Source organism: Durio zibethinus, chromosome 21 (assembly GCF_047325235.1).
Source record: "Durio zibethinus cultivar Kanyao isolate XHJ-2024 chromosome 21, ASM4732523v1, whole genome shotgun sequence".
Lineage (NCBI taxonomy): Eukaryota > Viridiplantae > Streptophyta > Magnoliopsida > Malvales > Malvaceae > Durio > Durio zibethinus.
Window position 1 is genome coordinate 19,067,507 of NC_143182.1, and position 25,788 is coordinate 19,093,294.

At 30.9% G+C, this 25,788-nt stretch overlaps 1 protein-coding gene across 1 annotated transcript; it reads right to left on the bottom strand.

Moving 5' to 3' along the window:
• Positions 1-8,173: 8,173 nt before the first annotated feature.
• On the bottom strand, positions 8,174-12,054 carry LOC111305735 (cyclin-B1-2-like). The gene is made up of 4 exons (XM_022903499.2): positions 11,807-12,054; positions 11,419-11,519; positions 9,349-9,440; positions 8,174-8,526 (listed from the first exon to the last, which is right to left on the bottom strand). Exons 1-4 carry the CDS (start codon positions 11,930-11,932, stop codon positions 8,426-8,428), a joined length of 420 nt encoding a protein of 139 aa, XP_022759234.1. The 5' UTR covers positions 11,933-12,054; the 3' UTR covers positions 8,174-8,425.
• Between the last annotated feature and the right edge of the window lie 13,734 nt (positions 12,055-25,788).

Genomic DNA, 25,788 nt, shown 5'->3' on the forward strand with positions numbered 1-25,788 from the left:
AGCAATCTTTCATCTTCAGTTGAGTCTTTTTTGACTGGGCCCTTACTTCATTGGGTGTCTCACGGGGTGCTAATACTGATGAAGAACAAACTAAGCGTTCATTGGCGTCCATGAAAAAATTTGTTGAAGACCGTTTTTTCAAGCAAATGTTCTTTATGCAACTTTATGATATGTGTATGAACCAATGCAAAAGAATAAGAAAACGGTTAGTATACCCAGAAAAAGAATAAATAACTAAGTAAATTTAAACATCACACAAAGTAAAAGGGATGAATCCTATGCTTTTGGTCAATTCTAAAAGGGAAGAGTGATGGCTCTATCTATAGGTTAGGCACTCTTAAGGTTCACTATATGCAGTTTTAAGGTCAAAGTCTAAAGGTCCTCAAATTATTCCTTACATCTTTGTCCATTACAGACTAGTAAGGCACCCTAATCCTTACCTATTATAGGTTACAAGCGAAAAATGTTCAATTTGAGTGGGAGTATTTCGCTAGCCACTGCGGAGGTATTAGACCTCATGAAAGCAATAGGTACTTTACTCCCTCTTAGAGGGACGGAGCTCGGGTGTAGAGCTCATGTTATGCACATGCACATGAATGACATAATTAACAAGGTAAATAAAACATGAATGAATAATAACACATATATACAAAAAGGTTCAATTTTATTAGGCTTCTGGATAACACAAATTATTTGCTGGCCTGACTCTCAAATTCTCTAGTAGAGTCGCCAAGCTATCATAACGTCTAGATCCGGGAATCTATTACTAGACATTGACTTTTAGGGAGTCACCACCAATCTTTTTTATCTAGGTGCGATTGGCCACCTGAAGAATCTGTCCTTTGAGGGAACACCTAAGTTTAAGGGTCCCTAAAAGAATAAGTTCAGGTCTACTAACCAAAATAGGGTTCGAGAGTTCGGTTACGTGTGAGGAAGGTTATAGCACCCTCACAACGCCCATCAAAAGATGGTACCAGCTAAAATTTATGTTATCCAATGAACCTTAAAATTTTATCGAGTAATTAATTATTGAAAATTATTCTCAATTGACTCTAATACTTTTAGCAGAAAATTGAGAAAATTCCCTCACTAAGAGTATGCAAGAAAAACTATTGTTTCACTTACAAAGGCTTCATCGTCGGATTATTTAAAGAAAAATCAAAATCAAAATAAAAAGGAAGGAAAGGATGATTGTTCTTGTGTAGGGAAAATTGATACTTTCAACTTTTCCCTAAAAATTGATTTTTTGAAATTTATTTTTTAAGGAAAATTGATACTTTCAACTTTTCCCCAAAAAATTTTTTTTTTTTGAAAATTTTGATTTTCAAGGAAAATTGATACTTTCAACTTTTCTCCAAAAATATTTTTTTTTATTTTTATTTAAAGAAAATTGAATAATAAAACAAAATAAAAATGAAAATAAAAAAATAAAATAAAAAAAAAGTAAAACAAAAATAAAAATAAAATAAAGATAAAAAGAATATTAAATAAACCTAATCTAATAAATAAAAAAATAAAAAAAAAACTGAAGCGGCTCAGTGTACGGCTCGACTCGGCTCGGCTCAAGGAAGAGAAAACGGCTCGGAGAAGCGGCTTGAAATCTCGACTCGGCTCGGAGGGGGAGACACGCACGGGTTAGAAAGAGGGTCGAAGCTCGGGTCGGATCGGATCTCGACAAAATGCGCGGATCCTTTGGGTCACTTAAGGCAAAAACGACGTCATTTTGGGAAGGTATATAAGGCTCTTCTCTCTGTTTTTCGACAGAAAGCTCCTCCCCTCTCTCTCTCTTCTTCTTTTTTCTCTCGCTTCTCTCTAAATAGCTGAAGAAGTCCAGTTGCAGATTTATCGGATTCTGAGATTTTTCATCGAAATCTGGGTTTTTTGTCGGAAGTTCGTCGGTTTCTGGGATTCTTCGTCGAAAATTGGGCAGCTCGCCGGAAACTTCAAGGTTGGCTGAAATTTTCACTGAAAAATGTAACTTTCGTCGAAAAATTCAATCGAAATCTGAAATTTTCCAAAAATTCCCAGAAAAAAGTGCCAAAAATCTTCAAAAAATTTATGCTAATTCCCAGAATCCTTCTAAACCTTTTCTTAGCTTTTTATATGCCCCTTTTCTCCCAAATCAGTAGCTTTGCTCACTGTTTTTTTCTGTGTATCCTGTTCTGTTCCAGAGGGTCCTTTTTATAGGGATTGATCAAGAGTTTCTAATCAATCTCAATTCCTCTTTGGATGGAGATTCAATCTTTGATCCAATCTGGACTCTTCTGATTGAATCTCAATCCAATCTTCAGCCAAGTAAATAAAAAAATATATGAAAAATACAAAAAATTAAAAAAAAGATAAATCAAGAAAATTAACAAATAATTAAAATTAAATAACAGATAATACATAATCTGATATACATAAATATTAACAAGATAAAAAATAATAATAAAGATATCTACATATTAATAAATACATAAATACCTAAAATATATATATAAAATAATAAAAATAAAAATAAAAATAAAAATAGAAATAAAATAAAATAAAATGTAAAATACAATAAAAATAAAAATAAGAATAAAATAAAGAAAAAAAATGGACTTATCCATTTGGACCAGGCCCAATTGATTCGGGCCTGGATCAAATTGGGTGTCTACAATATTGATCCTCGGTGTGGTATGGAGTCAATTAAAGGACTTAAATTTCAAGAAGAAGTTAGCATTAGTTCTGGTCAAAAAGTTTTTGAGCTTTATACTCCACCCTTGCCAATTCTTAGCTTTTGTGAAGATCTAATACATGAATTGAAATTAAACGAGGTGGATAAGCGTGTTGATGATATTTGTTTAGTTGAAAACTTGCTTGAACCTTTAGAAATAGCTTTTGTTAAGCCTAGTGAAAAAGATGAAGACACATCATCCATTGCACTTATTTTGACTATACCACTTATAGAAGAGCCTTTAGCTTTAGAAACCAAAACGATACTTTTCATGGCAATACCACTTTCACTGGTATTGAAGTAAATGCCAACATATCTTAGCCTATGTAGGAATATACTTGGAACATCTTATAAAGATGAGTAATAAATTAACCGCTACAAAACACCAGCACCATTTTGTTCTTATTAATTAAAATAATTTATTTCCTATTAATTGGCATGTGGTAAAAAGAAAGAAAATCAAATAGGTGGGCACTAATATTAAGTGTAAGCTAATCATTTAACCCTAATGGAAAGTGGTCGAGCTATAGATATTAACTAAAGCATTGCTTGGAGGCAATCCAAGTTTTACTTTTAAGATAAAGTTTAAATTTTCTTTTTTTTTTTATTTGTTTGTTTTGTTTTTGTTTTTAGGAATGATAACTTAAAGAAACTTGGAACAAGGAAAGCAAAATCGAAAGTTAGGAGTAAGGGTAATGTGCAGATTTAGATATTCAAGGTTACCAAGATTCAACCATGCATGAATAGTGGAGTTTCTCTGTTTATTTTTAATACTTACTTATTCTATTCCTATATATTGAGAACAATATGTTACTTAAATTGGCAAGAGAGAAAATTTATGCAAAAATTTTCAAAAAATAATTCAAATTTTTTGTTACTATGCTTCAATTACTTGCTTTGAATCATTATATTACCTCATTTGAATTATTTTCTCATAATCCAATGATAGAAACTTGATTGACTCTAATTATAACTTTTAAAAAAGAATGAATATAGTGATAGCATAAGAAAAATATTTTTAATCTATTTCTTTGTGATTGTGATATTTTCAATTTTTTGAGCACTTAATCTTGATTATTAATATGCAAGCATGTTTAGAAAAGGATTATGTGATTGCAAGATTGCATTGAATTTTGAAGTATGTTATTATTCTATAATTTACTTAATTATCATTTGAGGCAAAATCCTAAACTAAATTTAACTAGGGAAATGATTGAGCTCTTTAAGCTAACCCTTATAATGTTTGTCCTTAGTTACCCCTTTTGAACTTTATATTATCTTTCTTTGTTTTCACATACATGAAATAGCCTAGCCGTTTAATTCTATTTTATCTATCTTTGTACCATATCTTATGTGCATATAGATCAATTTAAAATCAATTTAGAGAGCTATGCATATTGGAAAGGAAGGGGGAGTTTTAAAAGAAAATGGTGAAAACATTTTGTAACAATCTAATTGAGCAAGTAAAACAAATAAAACATGCTCGGACATAAGCATTCTGTTTTAGGGGAAGTTGAAAAGAAAAAAAAGAGTTGTTGCAGGAGAAAAGAAAAGAAAGAAAGAAGAACTCAAGTTTGGGGGTGTGATATTTTCCTTGAAAGCTCTAAATTAAAATAAAAAAATCCTTAATAATGCATGGGTTATTGAGCTTAAAATTTTTCTTTATCCTATCTTGATTTTAGCCTTATATTACAACATTAATAAAGACCTATTGATCTTTGGTTAAGTGTGGCTACCTTAGTGGCAAGAGATGTGAAAAAGCAAGCATATGAAATTTGATCATGCTTTGAGGTGATATGTTGATTTCAAGTTTGCATAATCTCAACCAAATGCCTAGTGTTTATATGAGATAGATATATCACACACACATGAAAATTTGCTATTGTGATGATGCTTATTCTTGAATGATTCTTATGTTTGAACTAGGTTTATGATTTCCTCTAAGTTATATTCATTATGCAATTTTTGAAAAACCTATGAGAATTTGATTACTGGAAGCTTATATTTTTTATTTCTAGCATGTTTATCTTGTTTAGTAAAGTTTTATTTTGCTTGAGGATAAGCAAAAGTTCAAGATTGGATTTTTATAACTCTATAAAATATAGTTAGTTTTAGTACTTAATTACATAAATTTTGCTTAGTTCTTGGCAAAATAACTTAATTTTCATCTTTAATATGCTTAATTTGATAATGTGCAGAAAAAGTTCAACTGAAAATTGTGACTTGATGAATTCTTGATGATTTGGACAAAATTTTGAATGAAAATGCAAAATTGGTGCAAAATTATGATGTTGCACCTCAATGATTGAAAATTAAATGAGTCTTGAAGTTAAATTCATGAATTCATGCAATAACAAGAAAAGGCATGTTTGGATATACAAAAAAAATATTTAAATTTCTAAGATTATATTACAAGTCCATGGAGTTCTATGTAGACGTGTATACATGAGATCATTATGGTTGACATGACAACAAGTCCAATCTCATTGGTTAATAGATATGGCAAAGACTCTTGTATGGCATGATAACATGGGAAAAAAAGGATTAAAAGTCATAGTTTTAGAGTTTGACTTTTCAAGAACTCTGTAAGAAGAGTCAAAGTTAAGAAAGCTAAGGACTTAAATTTGACTAGGTGCTACTTGACCTTATCAATTGCTAGAAATTTATATCACTTCAAGAAAAAGTTAAGATAGCACTTTGATAATGAATTCAACCAAGATTTAGTCTATATATATTTGAATTCAACCAAAATTCAGTACATATACATTTTTTAAAAAAGTTTCACTTTAATTAAAAACAAGAAGACTTCAAGATCATAAGAATTCAAGGCTACTAAACTAGATTAGGACTCTTGGTAATCATTTTCTATAAATACTTAGTTTTAGGCTATAGAAAAAAAAAAGTTTGGGGAAACAACCCAAACTAAGTAGTTCTTAGTTTTATTTTATTTTCTTATTCTTTACTTTTCATGTTTTTAAGCTTTATTTAAGTTATTTTAAATTTATGCAAAGTTTTAATTTAAGTTTTCTTTTCAATTCAAGTTTAAAGCTTTTTTAATTTAAGTTCTTATTTTCTATGCATCTTAAATTTGTTGCTATAATTTAAAATTCAGTTGTTTAATATAAATGAAGTTATTTACATATTGGTTTTACTTTAAGTTTTTAAACTACATTTTATCTTTAAAGTTGATTTAGTTTGATGCATTCTAAAATTCGGTTTTCTCAATATAACTAAAGGCACACAATTTCAATATTTAGTTCTCTTTAATGATCGTGGAAATGATTTTTACTTATTATTTTATTACATAATTATAATTTTACATACTTTCAAATATGCACTCATTAGTCTCAAAAAAAAGTTAGCATCTAAAAAATTTTTTGTTAAATATATAAAATGAAAGAAAAAAATAGAAAAAGAAAAGAAAAACACTTGATATACCTTTTTTATTAAGAGGATCCCACACAAAAAATATTTTTAAAAATCTTTATTAAATAATTTTAAAAGTAGAAAAAAAAATAAAAAGCAAAAAAGAAGTTTGGAGTAAGTAAATTCCACATATAAAAAATAAAAATCTTTAAAAATATTTTTTTATAATTTAAAAAAAAATTAAATATTAAAAAAAACAAAAATAAAAATAAAAATAAATAGTAAAAAAAAAAATGACACATGGTGCCAACAGTATTCGTGCATCTACACAGTTCACGTACAGGATTATTATTGAAAAGCATTACATTGGTCTACGGAGGTAATATCATAAATTATATTTGATTTTTTTTTTATGTGCAAAATTGGTTTGATGCCTCCAAATTTTAAATAAATTATATATAATTTGATGTCTCCGTCCCAAAAGTACCTTTCTTAACTGAGTTTTAACGATGAAATTTTTAAAAAATAGGCTTCAAAAAATTTAAATGAAGAAAATTTCAAACATATTTTTATAAAAATTTATTTTAATAAATATTTAAAATATCAACGACGGATGTTGAAAAAATTTGAATATAAAAAAGTTAAGGTAAACGTTATTTGTGAGATAGAAAAAGCAATTAAATGAAAAATGTTTGATTCATTAGGGAAGAAAAAATAATTTGAAAATCGCACCTCAAATTCATAATTTTTATTCTCATGTCAATTATGCGAAAAAGCTTAAGAAAAAAAGTAAGATTAAATGTTCAAAAAGAGATAAAATCCTGTAAACATTAAATGTTCAAAATATTTGTCTAATTATTTATCGTCTCATAAATAAATTTTAAAAAATGTCATACACAATAAATAAAAATTTTTAAACCTTACAAATATTTACAAAACCATGTCAAAAAGTTATATCGTGTATTTTTTTAATTGTATTAGTTTATTATTTTGTAAAATATATAACATTCCAGTTTAAGGCATCAAATCAAACTCAAAAAATAAATAAATAAATAAATAAATCCATCCATATGGTTTAATTATTGCCTTCACTTTTTTACCATAAAATGAATAAAATCATCGACAGTTTGGGATTTTTATCCCCATCTTCATTTTTTATTTTTTATATTATATCATTCTTGATCGTTATATTCAACAAGTGTTTTAAACATATTTATATTTTTATTTCGTTGATATTTAATAAATATAAATAATACTTTTACTTTCAAAATTTTTTTAAAAAATAAGAAATAAAATTTATTTTTTTAGTTCTTTTATTATTTTATCTTGAACATTTACATAATTTTTATAAATAAATATGAATATATATTTTTAAATAAAAATATATTAATTTTAATTATTTAAAATAAAAACTTTATTTAGCAAATTAAAATTTTTTTATTAAATATATATAAAATATGAATATAAACACAAAACAAATTTTATATTATCCGTTATTTAATAAAAATTTAAAATAATATTTATTCATCTCTATTTTCAAATTTTAATTTTTTTTATTCGAATAAAAAATTAAATTTTAATCAATTTTGGACAAGACTCACCTTCATGTGAGCAATTAAAATTCATTTATCATGAAAGGACAATGACACAGACACAACAGCAGGTTTCAACTTTCAAGACAGCTCCTACTTCAAAGTTCGAAGTTCAAACAATGATGTCCAGAGACGGCAGAGCTTCCCCTCTTGTCCATCAATGTCTGGGAAATTTCAACATCCGGTAAGCACAAAAAATAATAGTCAAAATGCTGCTGATACGAACATGAGGCTGAGCTTTATTGGTTTATACCCGATGATACACAACACATCCAAAATTTAAATATTAATACTTGCAATTTCTTTATATATTTTAAAAGTTAGGACCTGCTTTGTAAAAACAAAAAAACCTGCTGCTGATACCCAGCTGTATACAAAGGATAGAGAAAGGCAAAAACACGACAATTTTCTATGTTCTTGTTTGTGTAAGAAATTTTCCATCCGTTTTGAGCATGCTTTGAAAATCTGATGGACTGATACGACCAACTAAACTTGGATGCTTTGTCAACAAATGTAAATCAAAAGGAAGAAATGGCAACATCTGATATATAAAACTAAAACGTTGATCGACATGCCAACAGCTGATATATAAAAGATAAACGATATGCCTAAACGTTGATCGATACTTGGGACAACTGCATACAAAAACGGGTCTGCATGACACCATCATATAAATTTTCAGTCCTCGATTTGAATAAAAAAAAATCCAAGAAAAATCACTCGGCAGTGACATTCCTTTGTGATACATTGAAGAGGTCACTGAAAATTATATAAAACTAGGGCAGACTGGTCCCTTGGATAGGCCAAGTCGAACTTCCATGCTATGGTGCAAGTCCAGCGGCCGTACAGTCTCAGAGTCTCGAGGATCTGCAATCAACATAAAAAATTTTAAATTATTACTATGTATAACATTAACCTAAACCATACACTTTTCCATGCATTATCCAACTTGATGACTCCCTGCAACTCGATCTTTAAAGGACCAAACATGATATACGACATTCCAAGTTCCTAACAGAAAATGAATTGCCATTTATTCGACTCAAACAACATGCACTCAGTGCAAATATTACCAATTGTCAAGTAAGCACACTGGAATTAAGAAATCAGACCTAATCAGCAGAATGAATAGTAGATGGTAATGTGGAAACTGTATCCATAAGAAATGGTAATAAAATTTTGAAAAGAAACACATAAAAATTTCTCAATTTTCAAATATATTTTATTTATAAATTCAGCTGGGATTTTTTTTTTAGGAAAAAAGGGGAACCAGATTTATTTCTTTTCAAAAAGCACACCTTAGGAGCAAAGGAGTTGAAGGCAAATGACAAAAGTAAACGTAGGAAAAAGAAAATGATTTTGAATGCTTATTCTGACACTAAATGGCTGTTAGAAAACATTTCAACATCTCATCCATAATAAATTGAAACCTAATGACTTGGAAAAGAAAAGGCACTAACATAATAACAGAACTCCAAACATGAGATTGAACTGACCTTCCTCAAGTCTTTCACTGATGGAAATTGGACAGTAAGTAGTGAGTTGAAAAGATTACCAAGTACCAAACAATGATGTTGACAAATAGTAAATTTAAAAAGAAAGCTCAAGCAAACATTAGCAAGGGACAAATCTGTACAACAAAATTCACAAAAAATGTATTTATTTTGTATTTAGTGTGTATTGTTATACCATTCAGATAATCCTCGAAGCCAAAATCATCTAATGTTCCTGTCAATGCTTCCAAACCTAGCATTGAAGATGGGAGCAATGGCCTCTGGAACCTGCATAATTTTCAAAAAACATACACAAAGATATTTAGTGAGTTCTGAATAGATTCTTGCAAAAGTAAAGATATCATACATCAATCTAGGGAGAATTAGCCATATTAGTCACTTTTCTTCTAATCTGCCTGGTTCAAAGCCATGCATTCTCTAAAACAATAAAAATAAAATCCATTTACTATTTAAATTGATATTATGACATACAAAACTTCCTAAAAGGAAGAATAAGAGTAGATAGTATGGAACAACACTTGCTAGATTTCTGTTTTACAAGATTGTCTATAGGAAAACACATTCTATATAGGCTGTTACAGTCATTGAAGCAAAACAGCAAAACACATATACACCTATATGAGCAGAGTTCTTAAAATTCTTCCTATTTCAAATAGATGCATAGATCTTTTAGAATAAAAACCATAATACTAGACCATTTCATACACAACACGGTGGAAAGAAAGATCTTCAAGAAAAAATTTCCGGCAAACTACAATCATTAGTAACGAAAAAAATCCGAGTGCCTTAACCAATTTCAAAATTTTGGGTATGACAAGAAGATCTGCACTTCTTCAATATAAGCGTTCTCTTCATCATTTGGTCAAAATCTTAAACCTTGCAGGACTATGGAGACACATTACAATTAAGAAAAAGTGAAAAAAAAAAAAAAGAAATTCAAAGGTGTTTTCTCACTAAAACCAGTGTTTGATTAAAAAAGTGAATGAGTTTTTTAGTTGCATACCATTTTCAGAAGCAACTAACCAGAAAGATTTCTTACCAAATAGGATTTCAACCCCAACTCTCTTCTCTCTGAACAAAGAGACTATAAAAAGAACAAAGCAAACAAACAGCAAATATCTAAACAGTTCTGCATCTTCTTTTATGCCCTATCAAGGTCATAGAGGCAGACTTAGGTGGAAGCCTCCAAAACAATAGCAATCCTTCATACAAATTGTTCTTTGCTTCCAAAGAACAACCTCCCAGTCACCACAAAGCACCTATGATCTTTCATTTATCCTCCAAAATAAAACATAACAAGAAATCATTCAAACTAAAGTTCATTTAAATGTACGTCTAATCCTTTGCATGACTTCTGTACAATAAAAACAGAACCAGATAATCACTCAAACTATAGTAATTCAAATGTAACATAATCCATCTGTTTCAGTACCATAAAATGCAAGCAACTAAAATGTTCACCTTGCTCCATTGAAATAGAAAACATTCCCATGAAATACATGCAAAAGAGATATCACAACCAGCTGATATGTCAGCATTAGGATGAAACGTTACTCAGTTTCTCAAACATCACCTGACACTAGAATCTTTTGAGGTCCCCAATCTTTATTTTAAAAACCTTGTCCAATTTCTTCATCAAAATATCTAGCATTCTTGTCTATAAAATCTCACATAATAGTCCATAACCAATAGGCTGTATAATTTAAAAAGGTTGACTGATAAGGAATCACAAAAGATATGAAGCCTGTGTCAACCTACATTTGACCTCTCTTATTGTCTCAACTCTCAAATTAATGTTCTTGCAATTCATATAGCATGGATGTTCCTCCATGACGATCATGACTATATCTTCCCAACTTTCAGATCAGTCATTCTTCTCCAACCCAGACCTATATTAGACTCCCTACCCTTCTTTTACCACAATAGACTAAAATGGTCAGAATCTACAACAAAAATAATGCTTGCTATTACTCTTGCTCACAGGGGCAATAGAAGCTAGTTGACAAAACCTTTTTTTCATAATTATTCCAGTTATTTATTCGTATCATCCTGCAACTTTCCATGTTTATGCTAGATAATCAAAAGACAGTCTTAAAGAGCTCATATAATAATTTCATCAGGGAAGACAAAATCCCAAGTACTCAGACAAGTCTAGAGCAATTTTTTTGCCAAACATCAACAGCTGAAAATTGGGCTGAAAACGAGTAATAATTCATGATAAAGATCAAAAACTTTGAGGTGATACCGCGAGAGAATTTGCCTATCGAGATCCATTTTGAGTGGCAATGCTGTTCCATAAGTATTGGCCAGGACTTTTCTCTTCATCTCCTCCTGTGTTTTTTTTGCCTAAAAAATGAAAAAAAAAAAACCATAAAAAATAGTATTCAATACCTATTATAAAATTTAAAGCAAAAAAACCCACCGATAAAACCATCTTTAATTTCAGAAGAATCACCTACCTTCTATTTTCATTTTCAGTAATGAAAAACCCTAAAAATATATAATTTTTAATTTTATATAGTAAAACAACTATACCATATAAACACACACACAAACAAAAGAATTATATTGACTCTAATATCCCATCTTGTATTTTCTCGTAAAAAAGAAAAAAGGGGAGGAGGAGAAATTACAGATTCGTAAGCAGATTGAAGCGGGTGAGATCCGATGAAGTCGCTCTTAACACCGTGGAGACCGAATCGAAGAGCGTCGGTTTGGATTCCTCCGATTTCGTGCTGAATCGTCTTGGATGCCTCCATTTTTCTCTCTTCTTTTTTCCTTTTCTTCTTCTTCTTTGGTTTTTTTTATAGATTGTTCCTTTGAACAGAGCGTATCTTTGCGAGCATGAAAGGGGGAAGAAAGATAGAGCTGCTATAGTAACTAACGATCACGTCGTATTTACTCTTTTAACGAAACGAGGTCGTTTCTAATTGTTTAAGTACCGGCAATCCAATTAAGCCCAATTCTGGTATTCGGTTGGGCTATTAGAAATCTACCACTTGCGCACCGATGCATTTTTTTTTTTATTTACTGACGTAAGTATTCAACAACATTTTTTCAAAAAAGAGTGACTCAAATCCTATTCCTAGAGTACAAGATTAATTAATTAAGTGAAATATTTGATGTTTTAAAAATAAAAGTGTAAAAAAAAAAAAAACTTACATTAGAAAAAATTAATTACATTATTGGCAAATTTTCAAAAGAATTTGAAAAAGTACTGATATTATCCGATGCATCTTGAATATGTGTCAGGCAAGGATAAAAAAGGTCAAATTGTAGGGTCAATCTTGAACTTTGATCAAATGGTGAAATTGGTTTCTCTATCATATACCATTCAAATTAGAACCCTTTACATAAAATAATTATCAAATTTAATAAAATTATTAATGGGTTAAATTAACTTTTTTGTTCAAAATGCTAACATGATATTTGACTTTTCTTATGTGATTTTTCTATATGACTTGACCGTTGACTTTGCATATGAAACAAATTTTTTTGTCCACCGCGTTAGAAAATGTTGAAATGGGAATTTTTTGCCATGTATAAAATTTTTTTCGATGTCAGCTTTTCTTTTTTCCCTTTTTTTCTTTTTCCACCATGGTTTTTTTTTTCTCATTTTTTTTCCATTACTTTCTCCAATATCTAAAGATCCTTTACAATTTCATACAACCTAATAGAAACAAATTTTTAATTTCCTCTATTTTTCATTTTTTTTAAAGAGTTTTGAAGAAATTGAATGAAAATTTTCATGCTTTTCAAAAATTTTGAAAATGAGTTTAGGTTCTGTGATTTTGGTATACCATAACAAAAACAAACCCTTAATCTTGACATTTGGGTTGCAAGGGTTCATTTTCTTTTAAAGGTTGCAAGGTTAACTAAGTTATTTGCGATGGTTACATTAGATCTAAACTTAAACAACTTAAAAACATTCTCAAGAAATCTGAAAGAGTAAAATCTGAAAATGTCTAATATAAAAAACAAGTTGGGTAAGTTTGTTAATTATAATTTGACAACAAAAATATGGATTTTGTTCATTTATTGAAACATTGAGAAATTCACTAATTTTTATTTCCAATAATGAAAATAGCAAATAAGGGTTTTATTCATCATTATATGGGTTTTCTTCAAAATTATTATAATAGTGATTGATTTATTATTAAATATTTTTTTCGTACTTTAGGACATACAACCTTAACTTATAATTATGAAGGTGATCATGTTTATTGTTAGTGTGGACTAAAAACTCCATCAATTATATCAACTAGTGATAACAATATTGGAAGAAGATTTTTTTTTTCTTAGATAAACTATCAGTTAATAATCAATGATACTTGATTTTATTGTGATGGAATGAAATGAATGGTTTTGCTACAAGGAACTATTAAGCAACCTAGGAATGCTATTTGGTTTTGTAACTTTATTTGTTAGGACTACTTTTGATTTGCTTAGTTGAATGGAATGAATGTAATTTGTTGGTTTTACATGTTAGGACAACTTATGAATGTTTTACATGTCAAAACAGCTTGTGATAGCTTATGAATAGAATTTTTTAGTTGTATGTAGGTTAAACGTTATAGATTTTTCTTTGGCATGTGTAGACACCCAATTTGGTTCAGACTCGGATCAATTGGACCTGGTTCAAATGGATAAGTCCATTTGTATTTTTATTTTGTATCTTATTTATTATTTACTTATTTATTTATTGCTATTATTATTTATTAATATATATTTTTATCTATTAATATATATTATTATTTATTTATTAATGTATATAAATTTTTATTATTAACTATTATCTATTATTTATCTATTTTTTTTTTGCTGGGATTAAAGGATATTGATCAGAAAAAGTTAAAATTTTACCGTGAATTTAAGATTCAATCAGAGCTCAGATTGGATTCAAATATTGAATCCCAATCCAAGAGAGAATTGGGATTGATCAAAAACTCTTCTGATCAATCCTTATAAATAAGTCCACAAAGAATACACACAAGAGGAGGAAACAGAAGCTAAAAAGGGTTCTGGTGCGTTATAAATAATTTTAAAAATTTGTGAGAATTTTTTTTAGAATTTTTAAAGTTTTTTTCTGAAAAATTTTCAGAATCCGACGACATTTGAATTTTTCGATGACTTTTTCGACAAAATTTGAAGTTTCAGTAAGTTTTGCCAGATTTCGACGGAGTTTCAATTAGAATCTGGGTTCGAGTAGAAAGAGGGAAGAGGAAAAGAAGGGAAGAGAGAGAGAGAGAGAGGGAAGGGGAAATCTGATGAAAAAATGGAGGTATTTGCCTTTTATACCCTGTTAAAACGACGTCGTTTTGGTGTTAGTAAACTTAGAGAATCTGCGCGTTTTTGTTCGGACGACCCAACTTGCATTGCAACCCGTTTTTTACCTAAGTTCGACCCGCACCTCAATCATCAAGTCGAGCCGAGTCGAACCGCCTGAGCTGCACCAAGCTGAGCCATCTTCTGTCTCTCAAGCCGAGCCACGTTAAGGTTTTTATTATTATTATTATTATTATTATTATTATTATTATTTATTGATTAGATTAGAATTATTTGGTATTCTTTCTTTTAGGTTTATTTTTATTTTTTTATTTTTTTATTTTTTTTAATGAATTTTCTAAAATAAAAAAAATTTTCAAAAAAAAATATTTTTAGGGAAAAGTTGAAAGTATCAATTTTCCTTGAAAATAAAATCCTCAAATGCTTTAAGAAAAAATTGAAAGTATCAATTTTTCTTGAAAATAAAATTTTCAAAAAATATATATATTCTTGGGGAAAAGTTGAAAGTATCAATTTTTCTTAAAAACAAAAACTTCCAAAAACATTTTAGGAAAAGTTGAAAGTATTAATTTTTCTTATATAAAAGCAATGAGTTTTTTATAAAAAAAAAAAAGAGGAAAAGATTTACATCAAAAGTTGAATCATTATTCCTTTTTTTTTTCTTTTCTTTTTATTTTAAATAATTCGATGATAGAGCTTTTGTAAGTGAAACAGTAGTCTCATTGCATACTCTTGAGGTGAGAGAATTTTTTAATTTTTTGCTAAAAGTATTAGAGTCAATTGAGAATAATTTTTAATAATTAATTACTTGATTAATTTTTAAGGCTTATTGGATAACACAAAATTAAACTGGTACCATCTTTCGATGGGTGTTATGAGGGTGCTATAACCTTTCTTACACGTAATCGTGCTCTCGAACCCTGTTCTAGTTAGTAGACTTGAATCTATTCTTTTAGGGACCCTTAGGCTTAGGTGTTCCTTAAAATGATAGATTCTTTAGGTGACTAATTGCACATAGATAAAAAAGATTAGTGGCGACTCCTTCAAGTCAATGTTTAGCGATAGGTTTTTGAATCTATATGTTATGACAGTTTGGCGACTCCACTGGAGAAGTCTGAGAGTCAGGCTAGTAAATAAATTTGTGTTATCCAAAAGCCTATAAAATTGAACCTTTTGTATAGATTTTTTTTTTATTCATTCATGTTTATTTACTTTATTAATTATGTCATTCATAACATGAGCTCTATACCTGAGATCCGTCCCTCTATGAGGGAATAAAGTACCTATTACTTTCGTGAGGTTTAATGCCTCCGTAGTGGCTAGCAAAATACTCCCACTCAAATTGAACCTTTTTCGCTTGTAGCCTGTAATAGGTGAAGATTATGGTGTCTTACTAGTCTGTGATGGATAATGATGTAAAGAGTAATTTGGGAACCTTTAGACTTTAACCTCAACCACATATAGTGAACCTTAAGAGTGCCTAACCTATAGATAGAGGCATCATCCTTCCCTTTTAGAATTGACCAAAAGCATAAGGTTTATTCTTCTTATTCTGTGTGATGTTTTAATTTACTTAGTTGTTTATTTATTCTTTTTTTTTTGGCATACTAACATTTTCTCTCATTCTTTTGCATTGGTTCATGCTCATATCATAAAGTTGCATAAAAAACATTTGCTTGAAAGATGGTCTTCAACAAAAAGTTTTTCATGGACTCCACAGAACGATTAGTTTGCTCCTCATCTGTATTAGCTCCTAGTGAGCTACCCAATGAAGTAAAAATCTAGTTAAAAAAGATGCAACTAAAGATTAGGGATTGTTTACCAATCGATTATGATTCTACCCTGTCTCAAGAAACATCTATCCTCATCAAACAAAATAATCTAAAAAAATTGGTTGATATATGGAAGAAGATGAGCCTAGCTAGATAAGAGAAGTTTTGCCAGAGACACGGGCATATAGCACACCTTTTGCAGTAGTTGTCGACGATCAACTAATCAGAGCTACAGCGTAATTTTTGAGATCCTTCATACAAGTGTTTCATCTTCAATGAAGTTAAAATGACACCAACCATCGAAGAATATTCGACTTTGTTGGGTTTGCACCTCAAAGCTCTTGATAAGATATATGTCAAAAAACAAAAGTCAGGATTTCATAAGGATATGGCTCAACTCATGGGGATAGACAAAGAAGTTGTGAATTCTCATACAAAGAAGAAACAAGAACAGATTTACCTATCTAGGAAGTTCTTTCATGAGTTTCTAGTGTAACATGCCAATGAAGAACGATGGTTAGATGTATTTTCCTTAGCTATATACGAAATGGTGATATTTTCAAAGGTTTTAAGTTATATTGAAATAGCAGTGGTTGACTTTTTTAAAAGTGTGATCAATGGCTGTAACCCTTTAACGGTAATATTAGTAAAGACTATCAAATCTTTGAGTTACTATCGTCGGAATGGAGGGCATTTTATAGGCTACATACAATTATTATACTTATGGATGAAAAGCCACTTCGAATAGAGAAAATGTGCTTTCTCGAAGTTTTATGTCCGTAATCGAGCTCCGATCAAAAAATTTTATGAAAGTGGATGGTCAGAACAAAAGTCTAAAAAAGAGTGGATATCTTATAAAAATTGACCAGTACCGAAGTAAGATGGTTGATCCCATGGATGAATCGTGAACCTATGTTATATTAGTGTGAAAAAAATACCGTGGTCCCACTTTTAGGTTTATGAGAAGTAACAAGATATGCACCACTTCTAGTGAGAAGGTAGTTTGGGGCAGAACAGTTCATTCTTATGACGCATGAACTTCATCAGTTAGATTTCTCTTACAGTGAGCCAAAAACATTTTAGAGGATGAATGAGATGATTAAAGCATGAAAAAACCCTCGAAAAATGAGTCCTGGATCGTTCATTGATAAGGTTACCCTTGGATACTTGGTTTGGAAAGCAAAACGAAGACAGGAAATGGTATTCACTTATGAAAACTCTTAACCACCAATAAGAGAAAAACTTGAAAAGATACCATCAAAATTAGAGCTTGTGACAAAGGAATTTGAATCCGAAAAAGATAAGTTAAAGCAAGAGATTCATAAACTTTGAGAAGAGAGGGATCAATGGAAAGAAAGGGTCGAAAAGCATGGACTTAAAGTTTGCAAGATTGTTAAGAAGTGTGACACAGCTATCTAAAACTTATCAGAGTTACACCATGAACATAAGAGGTTATGTGTAAGGGTACAAGCCAAAGAGATAACAATTGTTGAGCTGACTGAAGAGAATGCAATATTAAAATAAGAATATGTTGAATTGGAAGAAAAAAGTACCCAAGTACAGATAGAGAATAACATATTGAATAGCTACCTAAGTAGGTTGAGATAAAAGTTGAATGAACAAGAAGACCATATTGTTGCATTGGTTAAAGAGCATAGAAAGTTATCATACCAAGTCTAGTATAGTAAAAAAGAGAACTTAAGAAGACAGAAGTACATTAATGACCCAAATTTGTAAAAGGATATGCAAGGTAAGAGAGATGGTAGAATACGCAGAGGCAATAAAACAAGTGGTGGCCCTAATAAGAAAACATGGACAGCGTCTCCTAAACTTTATCGAGGAAGCCAAGGCCCAGTATGAGCAGATAAAATGATTTTATGGTTTATAACTTTAGGATGATAAACTCGATGTAAATGAAAGTTCTTTGCAATAAATGAAATTTTTTAGTTGAGCACTGTCTTAAAGCAAATGTTCTTTGCATACATACATTTTCATTCATTGCATTCTCATTCATTACACTTAACAAAGTAATCATGAGATAGTCATATAAACTTGCTAATTCTAAAATATGATATTAAAGGTTCAAGGATAGCTTCATCCAGTAAGAACCCTACCTATCGATATAACATAAGAGCCAGAGCTAGACAAATGGAGCAAGAAAACTTTCACAGATTTGAAAAGCTGAAAAAAGCACAGGAAAAGATTGAAAATAAGTTGAGCAAGATTCTAGATGCTTTCAATAAGCTGAACAAGGGAAAAAGAATAGAAAAAAAATACAAGCCAACAAGGCCCCCCATCACAAGAAATGGTTGACCCTTTGTATCCTCCAGGTTTTGATCCACAACAAGCCTAGCCCACATAAAATATTTTGCCATAACAGTTCATATATTCTGTATACCTTGAAATACCATTAGCTTCGAATCTAGGACATTACCATAGCTATATAAATCTTGTATTTATTGAAAAGATAGTAGAATCGATTCAAGTTCTCAATCTAGATGACTTGAAAGAGAAGAAGAAAAAAAAAGCAAAAATGGTGGAATCTCAAGAAAATTCAAAGATTAGTATGCTGAAACAAAGATTACGGGCTGTAGAAGGGATTGGATTTTATGATTCTATTAATGTTGTTAGGTTATGCTTAGTCTTGAATGTAGTCATTCCACCAAAGTTTAAAGTACCAAAATTTGATAAATATTATGGTATGAAGTGCCCAAAAATTTATATCACTATATATTACCAGAAGATGGCAGCCCATGCCCATAATGAAAAACTATTAATGCATATTTTTCAAGATAGCCTTACAGGTTCTGCTGCCAGGTGGTATGTCCAGCTAGACAAAACCCGCATTCGTTCTTAGAGCGATATGGCTCATGACTTTATCAATCAATATCAACATATTATGGATCTGACTCCTGATCATTTATCTTTATAGAACCTGGAGAAAAAGGCAAATGAGTCTTTTAAAGAATACTTCCAGAGATTGAGGGATATAACTTCTCAGGTACAACCTTTTCTGACTAAAAAAGAGACTACAATACTATTTGTTAGCACTTTAAAATCTTCTTATTATGAAAAGATGATAGAGAATGCAACAAAAAATTTTATTGATATGATAATTTCGAAAGAAATTATTAAGAGTACCATTAAAAATAGTAAGCTATAAGGAGGTGAAGCATCTACTAAAAAGGTCTCGAAGAAGAAAGAGACTGAAGCTCAAGCTGTGAGCATTGATAGGCAATAATTCACGGGTTATCAATCTTACCCATCACAAGGATACCTCCCATATTATCTTGATGTGAATAACACCTCTCCTTATCCATACTAACCCCTCCCATAGCTATCCTACCCCCAAACATATTAACATTCCTTTAGACCTCAAAATGCCATATACAATCTTAATACTCAACCTACCTCAAGACCTTAAACTCGTCTAGCTAGTCCAATGAGAGGTTTCCAAAAGCAACGAACCACTCGTGAAAAACCTGTATTTGATCCAATCATTATGACCTATATAGAGCTATGTCGTAAGCTTTACAAGAGTCATCTGATTGCTTCAAGTAATTTAAAGCCACTCAAGCCACCTTACCCTAAGTGGTATGATCCCACAGCCCATTGTGACTATCACTATGGGATTACTGGTTACTGCACTGAAAATTGCACTGCCTTGAAACATAAAGTGCAACGGTCGATCAAGGATGGAATGATTAGTTTTTATACAAGAGGAGTAACTGCACCAAATGTTAGTGGTAATCTTTTTCCTAATCACAATGTGAATGCTCTGAGTAATGAACAAGAGCATCATTTAAAGAGAAAAGTTATAGATATTAGGATACCTCCTAGTCAGCTATGTGATGCTTTAAAGAAAGCTGACATGATACAACCAGTGAGTCCACACTGTTATCATGGAACATATATAGCAGGCACTAGTTGTAAATATCATAGTGGGGTAATGGGTCACTCTATTGAAACTTGTGAGTAATTTCACTAAAAGATACAAAAACTCTTGGATTCATACCAGATGAAGGTCTATGAAAAAAAAAAGACTTAGAGAGTATTGAAGTATCCATGACTGACAAGCTCGTAAAACTATTTTTAAAACCATGACGATTCACTGTGAGAGCAAGCCAACGTTAGTTCTAGACAAACTCATTCCCTGATTAGTAACTTTTAAAGTTTCGACTTTTTTTTTATATAAGGATGATAAAGCTGTACCCTAAAAATATGATTGTGATATAGTGGTTCAGGAGCAAGAAAAGAATGTCTCTAAGACTGATACCTCCAATATAACTGGTATAGGAGATAGTACTCGAAGTAGAAGATGCTACACTCCAAAAATATTAAAGAAGGCTAAAAGAAAGAAAACCAAGGTAGAAAAAAGATGAAATAACCTTGAAATAGAACCTGAAAAGGATCGTCCGAAGTTGGTGTCAGAAAAAGAGGCTTGTGAATTCTTAAAGTTGGTAAAACATAGTGAATATTCAGTTGTTGTACAGTTGAACAAAATGCCAGCATGAATTTCATTATTATCACTGTTATTGAATTTGAAACCACATCGAAATGTCCTACTGAAAGTACTAAACCAAGCATATGTGGCACATAATATATCTGTTGACTATGTGAACCACCTGGCTGGAAATTTTGTCATGCCAAATTATATTTCATTCAGTGATGATAAGATTCCCCCATAGGAAAGAGAAAATACCAAGGCTTTGCAAATCATAGTCAAATGCAAAAGTCATATATGGCTAAAATTTTTATTGATAATGGCCCCGCTATCAATGTTATGCCTATGTCAACTTTGGCAAGACTACCTATCGACTACTCTCATATAAAAGATAGTTAAATGATAGTGCGAGCTTTTGATGAGACCAGAAAGAAAGTCTTAGGAGATATCGAGATGCCCTTGCAAATTAGGCCATGCATTTTTAATTTAAAATTTTAAGTAATAGATATATCTCCGTCTTATTGCTGTCTACTAGGAAGGCCATGGATTCACATGGCAGGGGCTATTTTTTTTACTCTTTACCAAAAAAATTAAGTTCAATATGAAAGGCCAGTTAGTGGTAGTATTTGAAGAGTAAGACATGCTAGTGACCCAACCTTTGAATGCCCCATATGTGAAAGTTACTGAAAAAGTAAATGAGTGTTCCTATCGATCTTTTGAACTAGTCAACTCTGTGAGTGAAAGATTTAAAAATCAATCTTTTTCAAAAATAGTGATGAGCCAAGTCATCCATAAGGGTTGTTATCCAGGGGTAGGACTGGGCAAGAACTTGCAAAAAATAAAGGAGCCTCTAACAGTGGTAGACAATAGTGAAAGGCTAGGTCTAGGCTATGAAGTAACATAATGGAAAATCAAGAGAAGGCCAATAGGTAAAATAGCAAGACTAATAATTATCCCACACCTGTACGAGATTTTCAGACTTGAAGGATTTATGTACCCAGATACAAAAAAAAGTATGAAAAGAACTTTTGCCCAGTTAACCATCCATGCTATTGAAGATGAAGTGGGGTTTAAGCAAGAAGGGTGGGTCCACCTTTGTCCGTCAGATTATAAGCTAAACAATTGGAGTGCCATTAAAATACTTTTGACCTTTGAAACTAATTCAATGTAATTGTACATCCCAATAGTTATTGCCCAAGGCATTGGGGTGATCTTTCTTGTTTGGGTCATTTATCTTTTATTAGTTTAATAAAGATTAAAAAGGATGCATTTTCATTCATTTCTTCTTGTGTCTTCATTATTACCATTTTTTCCAAATACATCTTGCCAACATATCCCATTTCATTCAATTTCAAGTCCTTAAATGAACATGAAGATAATTATGATAACAATCAAGATATTAGTTTTGATAATTCAATTAACACTGATGAACTTGGCAATGATAATTCAATTAACACTTAGCAAATCTACTTTAAAAATTCATAGATGTATTTGCTTGGTCTTATCAGGATATGTTAGGACTGAACACGAGATAGTAGAGCACAGATTACCCTTAAAATCATAATGTAAGCCAGTCCAGTAGAAACTAAGGCGAATGAAGCTTGAAATGCTACTAAAAATCAAAGAAAAAATGAAAAAATAGTTTGATGCAGATTTTCTACAAGTGGATAAGTATCCAGATTGGGTAGCTAATATAATACCAGTTTTTAAGAAAGATAGAAAGGTATGAATGTGTGTAGATAAAGATAACTTTTCTTTGTCTCACATTGACACATTGGTAGATAATACGGCTAGACATTCAATTTTCTCTTTTTATGGATGGCTTCTCATGATATAATCAGATAAAAATGGCTACATATGATATGGAAAAGACTATTTTTGTGACTATGTGAGAAACTTTTTGTTACAAAATTATGCCTTTTGGGTTAAAAAATGCTGGAACAATATACTAAAAGGCCATGGTGATGTTCTTCCATGACATGATGCACAAAAAGATTGAGGTGTATATAGACGATATGATTGCAAAATCTCGAGAAGACGAAAATCATGTCACCAATATCAAAAAGCTATTTGGGAGGTTAAAAAAAATTTAGCTCAAGTTAAACTTAGCCAAGTGCACCTTGGGGGTAAAGTCCGAGAAGTTACTAGGCTTTATGGTCAGTGAAAGAGGGATTGAAGTTGATCCAGACAAGATCTGGGCCATTCAAAATTTGTCACCTTCGAGTACACCAAAAGAAGTTTGAAGTTTTCTGAGAAGATTGAATTACATTTCTCGATTTATCTTTCAGCTTACGTACAAATGTGATCTCATATTTAAGCTTCTCTGCAAGAATAATCCTGGAGAATAGAATGAGGAATGCCAAGTGACTTTTGATAAAATTAAGCAATAATTGTCAAATCCTCTAGTGTTGGTGTCACCTGTTCTAGGGAAACCCTAAATTCTATACTTGACAGTGTGTGAAAATTCAATGGATGTGTGTTGGAATAGCAAAATGAGTATAGTTGAAAGGAGAGAACTATTTACTATTTGAGTAAAAAGTTCACAGAATATGAATCCAAGTATTCTTTATTGGAGAAAATATGTTGTGCATTAGCGTGGACTACCAAAAAACTCAGACAGTAGTTAAAACCACATGGCTCATAACAAAATTGGATCCAATTAAATACATCTTCGAGAAGCCTTCTTTTTTTGAAAAAATTGATAAATGGCAAGTAATGCTCTTGAAATATGATATTATATATGTAAGCCAAAATGTAATAAAATGGAGTGCTATAGCTGAGTTCTTTTTAGATCGTGCTACTGAAGAATATGAACCAATGAGATTGAAATTCTCTTATGAAGATCTAATGACTATGTCTCAATTGGAGAAGAGGAAGCATAAAGAAAAATGTTGGAGAATGTATCTTGATGAAGCTACCAATGTCTTGGCACATGGAATTGGGGTAATTCTAATCTCTCTAGAAAAATAATACTATCCTATAACAACGAGGTTAAATTTTAATTACACAAATAACATCACTGAATATGAGGCATGTGCTATGGGTTTACAAGCTGCTATAGATAAAAGAGTGAAAACATTAAAAGTATTTGGGGACTTAGCTCTAGTTATATATCAATTGAAAGGAGAATGGAAGATGAAAGATTCAAAACTCGTTCCATATCATAAGTATATTTTAGAACTGATAAAGCAATTTGAAGATATTCAGTTTGACCATTTACCTTGAGAGGAAAATCTAATTGCCAATGCTTTGGCTACTCTGGCTGTAATGATTCGAATTAATGACAATAGTGATATTTAGCCTATTAAACTAGATGTTAAGGATATGTCAGCTCATTGCTCCAATGTAAAAGAAGAAAAAGATGGGAAGCCTTGGTATTATGATATCTTACAGTATATTAAAGATCAGTAATACCTAATTCAAGCAACAGAGAATGATAAAAAGATCATCTGAAGATTAGCTATGAGCTTTTTCTTGGATGAAGATGTTTTGTACAAAAAAAATTATGATCAAGTATTACTGAAATGCATAAGTAAGGCTGAAGCAAGAAAAATCATTAAAGAGGTGCATGATAAAATATGTGGGCCACATGTCAGTGGACATATGATGATGAGATAGATCATGAAAACAGGATACTACTGGTTGACAATGAAAAGTGATTGCATTGACTATGCTCGTAAATGCCATAAATGTCAGATATATGCTGATAAGATCCATGTTTCGTCATCTGCTTTACATGTTTTGGCACTACCTTGGCCATTCTCAATGTAGGGCATAGAGATCATTGGTCTTATCACCCCAAAGGCTTCTAATGGGCATAGGTTTATTTTTGTGATAATAGATTACTTCATAAAATGAGTGAAGGTAGCATCATATGTAAATGTAACACGATCTGTGAATTACAAGTTCATAAAGAGAGAAATCATTTGTAGATATGAACTTTCGGAGAAAATTATTTCAGACAATGTAAAAAAATCTAAATAGTAAGATGATGCAAGAAATATGTGTTAAATACAAGATCAAGCATTATAACTCAGCACCATACCGTTCGAAAATGAATGGGACAGTTGAGACAGCTAACAAGAATATCAAAAATTTTTTTGAGAAGATGATTGAGACTTATAAAAATTGACATAAAAAGTTATCATTTGCACTGCATGCATATCGAACATCAGCATGCACCTCTACTAGGGCAATCTTATTTTTTTTGTTTATGGGATGAAAGTTGTACTACTAGTGAAAGTAAAGATCCCATCCTTGAGGATTCTAAAAGAAGTTGAATTGAAAAAAGTTGAATGAATTTGAGAACGCTATGAACAGTTAAATTTCATAGAAGAAAAGAGATTGACTGCATTATGTCATGGTCAGCTATATCAAAGAAGAATGATAAAGGGTTCATGACAAAAAAGTTTAACTTCGTTGCTTTAGAGAATGAGAGTTGGTCTTGAAAAGAATCATTTCAATCCAGCACGATAATAGAGGAAAATAGACTCTGAATTAGGAAGTGCCGTATATGGTGAAACAGGTTTTCTCGGGTGGAGCACTGATACTGACTGAAATGGATGAAAATGATTTGCCCCATTCTATAAATTTTGATGCTGTGAAGAAATATTATGCTTAAAAGAAAAAAGATAAAAAAAAGAGAAAAAAAAAGGGAATGAAAAAGGAGGATTCAAGGTAAAAACTTTAAAATGACGGTTTGAGTCATAGGGGGTTTATCTAAGTTGAAAACCTGAAAAGGCAGCTTAGATAAGGAGAATACAGCATCAAATCTAAAAATTCATTGGTAGAGAGGTTAGCAAATTTGAAAGAGCTCTAAGTTGTTAACTGTATCAGATGATTAGGTTTTTAGAAGAACCTTGAGTGTATTATCATGATTGTTTGATTGTTCATTTTTGGGCATTGTCTCCTTATGCCTATTTTTGCAATTCTTTTTTGGCCAAAGTTTACCAACATTTTTGCTAATAAAAGACATTATATTTCACTCTTTGTGTGCCTTTTCTGTTAATTGTTTCCCAACCATTCTTATTATTTTCTTTTTAATACCCTACAATGGAAGAAATGTGCAAATGTATTCTTACATTTTGAGTTTGAAATAATGATTGATAAATGA

Bases quoted from the DNA above. Each gene is read 5' to 3' on its own strand.
- LOC111305735 (XM_022903499.2), bottom strand. From the start codon at position 11,932: ATGGAGGCATCCAAGACGATTCAGCACGAAATCGGAGGAATCCAAACC. The intron at 11,520-11,806 runs GTAATTTCTCCT...TTCATTTTTTAG, and splicing joins TTCAATCTGCTTACGAATCT to GCAAAAAAAACACAGGAGGA. The intron at 9,441-11,418 runs GTATCACCTCAA...AAAATTATGCAG, and splicing joins GATAGGCAAATTCTCTCGCG to GTTCCAGAGGCCATTGCTCC.